The sequence below is a fragment of the Labeo rohita genome, chromosome 21 (genome assembly GCF_022985175.1).
Source record: "Labeo rohita strain BAU-BD-2019 chromosome 21, IGBB_LRoh.1.0, whole genome shotgun sequence".
Lineage (NCBI taxonomy): Eukaryota > Metazoa > Chordata > Actinopteri > Cypriniformes > Cyprinidae > Labeo > Labeo rohita.
In genome coordinates this window covers 13,538,412-13,545,244 of record NC_066889.1, presented here as the reverse complement: position 1 = coordinate 13,545,244, position 6,833 = coordinate 13,538,412, and the positions used below count along the sequence as shown (strand labels likewise).

The window sequence follows — 6,833 nt, the reverse complement described above, 5'->3', positions numbered from 1 at the left end:
GCAGTTGGTTCATGTATGTACACACTAAAGCTTATGTTTGCCCACATGCAGAGAGTCATGCAAGTCGAGAAATCTCATATCTGAAGCGATGCTTCTTGAGCACCAATCAGCATATCAGAATTATTTCTAAAGGACACTGAAGACTGGAGTAATGGCTGCTAAATATTCAGCTTCACCATCACAGAAATAAATTACATTTTTAAAAATATTAAAATAGTAAACAGTTATTTTAATTTCAAATAATATTTCACATCTATTATTTTTAGATTGAATCTTGTTCCACTCCCTGAATGTTTCACATAATTGGGTCTCATTCCCCTAACTAAATAAAATCTGGTACACTCCTCTCCCATGCAAGGTCAGCAGGTTTACGTTCAAATCTGCTCCTCCCTTAATTTCAAGATCATGAATATTTCATGTAACGTGAGTGAAAAAGACAAAGGGGGGTGTGGCCAATCAAATAACCCTGGGGACAGGCGGTGTAGCCCCCTCCTCATAAGACAGAACCTGCTGCTTCATCCACCCACACAGACAGACCGACACTTTCTCATTCAGCTCTCGTGCCCATACGCTGCATCACGGTAAGACTTTTTACACTCCAATATTCTGGTTGCTTTTAGAGGTGGCTTTGTGTTCTATCTACTCATTTTCAGAAAGACACTCTGAAATGTCTAGAGATTTGAAGTGAGAAGCAGAGAAATTGACTCTGAGAAGCAGGGCGCAGAACAAAGACATAGGCTAGACATTCCCATTTCCCATAAAGACATGATGGCCAACAGTCATCTGACTTGGCAGATTGGAAATGATTTTAAGGAACACATTCCTTAAATATGAGCAGCAGCTAGACAATTTTTCATTGAATGAATTATAGTTTTACACAATAAGAAGAACGGGTGGGACACTGGTCAAATGATGCCCTCACCAAACTCCACTGAAGATGTTTTAGTTCACTTTTGTTATGTTTGAGCTTGATGAACAAATATGAATTTATTTGCCTATTCAACTGGTATTTTCTTCGGTATACAGTGCCAAAACATGGCTGACAAACCCAACATGACGGAAATCACATCCTTCGATAAAACTAAACTCAGGAAGACAGAGACCCAAGAAAAGAATCCCTTGCCAACCAAAGAAAGTGAGTATCTGATCCTGAAACAGTGAAGTTATTGTAATTATGTTATGATCAATATAATGTTTAGTTTTTAATATATTAGTTATCTCTCTGTTAAAATGTATAAATGACAGTGATTCAATTCAGGAAACCTACTGCATGTGAAATGAAGTAAATATTTTGATTAGCGTGTGTTATCCAGAATGATCAATTCTTTGTCATAATTTGATTTGGAAAGTATAAAGCCATATGGTTAATAAAGTCCTCAAGAAGTCATTTTAAGTTATATTTTTCCTTCTTGCTCTACAGAATAAAGCCAATTCAATCTTTATTCACTTAAAGCACTTCTCAAAGCCTGTGAAACCATTTCTTTCTGCAGCTATTGAACAGGAGAGACAAGGAGAGTCCACGCCTTGAATGGTGCTTTCAGTCACACAACAGAGAGCGAAGTGAACGACTGAGATCAACCAGAAGAGACACTTTGAGAGGAATTGAACTAGTAACTGATGTGACATTTGTTTTATAGTTTTGTTTTTGTTCGAGAATTAAATAAAAAGAAATGTACGGATGTGTTTTATCCAGTGGGGTCAGACTGTCATTCGAATGCATTCACGGCATGACGACATGACTATGGATGCTAATCAACTGTGCTCTGCACACGTGGGTTCGAATCCCGTCCTCGTCAGAAAACTAGCAAAACGTTTATAATTTACACGACAAACACTCAAAACGCAAAGAGAGGTAAATCACATGGGTCGAAAGGAAATCACTCGTTATTTCTTAAGTATTGCACAAGGTTTTAATGGCGTTGTATTTGCAGTGGATGTTCACACAAGACATATTAGCAATGACGTCTATAAATGATAAGAATTTTGGTAAGAACGCGTCTACAAAACTAACTAATATAGGCCTAATATATATTATTATTTTATCAGTAAGATCATTTCTGACACGTCCCTTCATTTTACCACTAGATGGCACTATAGAACATGAATGATACTCACTGCCATTAAATGCTAACTGTAGCTTGTTGTTACTTTATAAAAGACTGTAAAAGACCGTATCACAACTGTATCTAGCTTCAGAGACACCTGCAATGTTTTAATTCTCTTCCTTTCATTTTAATTCTCTTTTATCAAAAGACTTCTTTTCATTAAGAAAACGCAAAGCCTAAAATCAAACACTGAGGACACTGAGGATGAATTTGGCGAAATAATTAAATTAAATTATATTAATTACAACTACAATGTGAGTAGTGAGTATTTTTATCATTATTATTATTATTATTATTATTATTATTATTATTATTATTATTATTATTAATTTCTGTCTTTTTGCGTTTTGGACCGCTGTGCCAAGAATCTGTTTGCCTTAAGTAATTTAGTAAATATGGCAGCAGTACCACAACATTTTTAGAATAAAGTCAACATTATGAGTTTAAAGTTGTGTTATATTGTGAATAAAGTTAATCATTGAGAAAATTCCACCTAAAAAAAGGTCTGTGGCGGTTAACTGACTGATTTATAAAAATAATAAAACAACATTGGCAAGTTATAGGCTATTGTTGGCGTTTCTGAGATTATATTAGGACTGTTATGCTATTTACAAGCAGTTGTTTACTGATGATTTTCAAACACTGATTGATCGATTACATGAGACATTTGTTTTATTAAGTTGTGCAGATTTTATTCAGCATAACTTTTGATATTTATTCCTGCGTATTTCATGCTGTAACTAGTAGAGAAAAAAAAAAGAAAACTATGAATGATTCACATGCTGTTTGAACTGAACAGTAATCTCATGCCACATAAAGAGCAGAAAAACAGATTTATTGTTTGTATTTCGTGATCAGATTGACAGAATTTAAAGGCGAGGATTTGTGTTACATTAAAAGTATACAAAACACTTACTCCAATTATTGGGTGGCAGGCGCGCTATAAATAATTAATAATGACTTGAAAACGTTAAATATTATTTCCAAGCATTTATACCGTCAATTAAAAAGCGTGTGAATGGTCATTTAATGGGATTTACCTGGATTTACCTCAGAAAACACAACAATAAGAAGCCTTGGAGCTAACAATTACTACACCACTAACTTATATATCACTGAATATCATTGGCCTACGTAGTCACTGCAGTCCAGTCCATGGAAGATGCATGTTTTTGTATTTTGTCTACTATATTTTCAAATTTATGAAGGCTAAACATGCACTGAAGTCATTGGATGCTGCATCACATCTTGCTGGATTTGAATAATGAGTTTGAAGTGTTTAAATCAAGACAACAACACAATCATTCAGTTTCAGCTCTTGAGTTTATTGCATTTCATTGGATATCATTTTATGTATTTTGACATCTTTGGTCATTTATATTCCTCATTACGTTGAATATGTATTTTATTTCTATCTACTCATAAATATGGTTTATAGCAGGTGTTAACAGTGATTAACAACCATTGCTAATGAAGGGCGGGTTCGGGTGGGGTTGCTATAAACCATTAAAGCTCATTTGGTTAGCCTGTCACAGACCACAACAGCCCGGCAGGGGGGGCAAATATACCGACTTCACGTGCTTTTACATACCACAAGGGGTTTGCACGTGAAGCTGGGTGAAAACTCGTGCCTGTCAGCAGGTAAAGTACCACGGAGTTACAAAAGAAAAACGTGTCAGTAATCCCGTGAGGAGAACACGTACACTATCCGCTGAACTTCATTCTATTTAGAACCCTTCTTTCCAGAGCACTTTAAAAGGTCTTTATGGCGTCATATTAGCCTAAGCCGTCTCGAAATTAAAAAAAAAATACGTAACGTCTCCAATTTAAAGGTCACTGCTGTAATATTAGGCCATAAATAGCCTACCAACATAAATACCAAGAACACTTGCACACATGGTGTTATAGGGGGATCATATTTAGCGTATAAGAATATATTGGCCATTCTGGTGCAAACTGCTGTCCCACAAAGAAAAAACACGTTTAAAAAGCGTTTAGGTATTCAAATCTTATATGTTTACTAAGATCATTCTATTATCGGTTTAAACCCATGATAATATTTAAAATGTAAGTAAGCTTAATGTGTATAAAAACATAATTTATTGGGTACTTTCAGTTGGAAGGTGGCTGTCTTGAACCCTAACCTCTATGTTTTTCTGCAATTAAGCACACTTTTTTGGGTGTGCATAATATTTAGTTTTTATATGTGTACAGCTGTTCAGAACTGTACTAGCTAACCATGTGCTGATTAGCATCTTTGAGCTGGGCTCAAAAATATCTAAAATTGTCACTACCGTAACAGTCACGACCAAAACATGTCATCATTGTTTCGGTACCCTGGTGAAAATGCCAGTATATGCTGGTAGGTAAGTTTTGATGCTGGGATGCTGGTTTAAGCTGGTCCTTAGCTGGTTTATGCTGGTCCTTGACCAGCAACATGACCAGCTAAGGACCAGCATAAACCAGCAAAAGACCAGCTTAAACCAGCATCAAAACATACCTAAAATCTACATACCTACCAGCATATGAGTAGTGACAAAAGGGAACACATAATCCTATATCTGGAGGAAATAAACTAAATTTTAGTACAGTTATACAAATACAGTTTTAGTACAGTACTTTAGTATGTTCTCTCTGTACTCTTCAGACGTTCAATTAACGTATAGAATGTTTCAAATTATGACCCAAACAAAGGATAAAATAAATAATTTCTGCATTTATTATTTGAATGTGATCTACATACATTTTTCAAAAATGTCCTTAAAATGCAGTGTTACTGCACCACAGCTATTTAATTTTTTTTTTGTCCAAAATTATTAGATGCCTAACGCACTACAAATAAGGAATAGACTTAAAAAGATTAAATATTCATACCATCAGTATGTGAATAGTCATGTAATGAGATTTACCTAAGAAACTACAACAATGATGTCCTTTGGAGCCCACATTAATCTATAACAATTGGGGGGGCTACATATGTTTTTGAATATGGGCCTGGGACTGATGCCACTGTATAAGGCTAACATTAGATGTATTCATTTTAGCTAAAAACAATTAAACGTGAACATTCAAAATGATATGGTCATGAATTCACAGTTAACCTCAGTATCTCTCGATCTGACGCAAATTACTGTAAAATTGCTTTTAAAAAGGATGAGAGAAAATTACGCTGGCACCGGCTGGTGTAAACATTACGTGATGCCGGTAAGACCAAATCACTCAACTTCCAGCACTGAGTCTCAAGGTTGAGAACGAGAGGAATGTGATAAAGAGAGTGTTAAACAAAACAACAGGTGGTTTTGTGTACTAAAGACACTATCTGTAGAGCTCTCTGACATTACTGGCTCTATATTACATCACGTGAGTTCACATTACTCAGATTGGAGCTGAGCCTTGCACGCTTTCAATATCAAGAATGACCAATAACAATATTCTGATTCTAAACATAAAAATGTCAAGGGAGATATTATACATAGAAATGAGTATAAAACTCTGGCATAATACTCTATTACTTTTCCTAGACAAAAATATAGACGCTTATGCTTGCATTTATTCAAGATGCAATGAAAATGTTATTACGTTTTTACCCAATATCAAAAATGACCTTTTTTTGAGTCATTTGTTGAAAATGCTATCAGTTTCTTTTTCAAAATGATGTGTGTGTATGATATATATATTAATATATATATATATATATATATATTAATCGCGATTAATCGCATACAAAGTCTGAGTTTGCCAAATATATGTGTGTGTACTATGTGTAATTATGTATATATAAATGCAAGCACATTCATGTATATATTTGAGAAATAATTACAAGTATATGTATTTATTATAAATTTTATAGAATTTATATTATATATAAATAAACATTTTCTACATAGATAGCATATTTCTCTTAAATACATTAATCTGTGTGTATTTATATATACATAATAATTACACACAGTACACACACATATATTAGGCAAACTCAAACTTTTATTTTGTATGCGATTAATCGTGATTAATCGTTTGACAGCCATAATATAGAGAGAGAGAGAGAGAGAGAGAGAGAGAGAGAGAGAGAGAGAGAGAGAGAGAGAGAGAGAGGGTAGTTGACATTTGAAGTGGATCAAAAATTCATCAAAGTTGACAAGAACAGGTATTGTTTTTGGTTTTAGGTCAACTTTGGTTAAATGTTTTGATCCACTATATATATATATATATATATATATATATATATATATATATATATATATATATATATATATATATATACAGGGGTTGGACAATGAAACTGAAACACTGGCCAATATAGTGTTGGAGGTTTCATGGCTATATTTATGCAGCCTGGTGGCCAGTCTTTACTGATCGCACATTCCACCAATAAGAGCAGAGTGTGAAGGTTGACTATGTGCACCCAATAGCTCAAACACTGTACCCTGAAGGTGGTGCCGTGTATTAGGATGATAATGCACCAATACACACAGCAAGACTGGTGACAAGAGTGATTTGATGAACATGAAAGTAAAGTTAAACATCTCCCATGGCCTGCACAGTCACCAGATCTGAATATTATTGAGCCACTTTGGGGTGTTTTGGAGGAGCGAGTCAGGAAATGTTTTCATACACCAACATCACATAGTGACCTGGCCACTGTTCTGCGAAAGGAATGGCTCAAAATCCTTCTGGCTACTGTGCAGGACTTGTATTTGTCATTCCCAAGATGAAATAATGCTGTAT

General features: G+C 34.7%; 1 protein-coding gene across 1 annotated transcript; it reads left to right on the top strand.

Moving 5' to 3' along the window:
• Positions 1 to 482: 482 nt before the first annotated feature.
• Positions 483 to 1,706, top strand: tmsb (thymosin, beta). Its single transcript, XM_051093026.1, has 3 exons — positions 483 to 581; positions 1,027 to 1,135; positions 1,491 to 1,706. The coding sequence occupies exons 2-3, from the start codon at positions 1,036 to 1,038 to the stop codon at positions 1,526 to 1,528; spliced, it is 138 nt and encodes a 45-aa protein (XP_050948983.1). The 5' UTR covers positions 483 to 581; positions 1,027 to 1,035; the 3' UTR covers positions 1,529 to 1,706.
• The last annotated feature ends 5,127 nt before the right edge of the window (positions 1,707 to 6,833 follow it).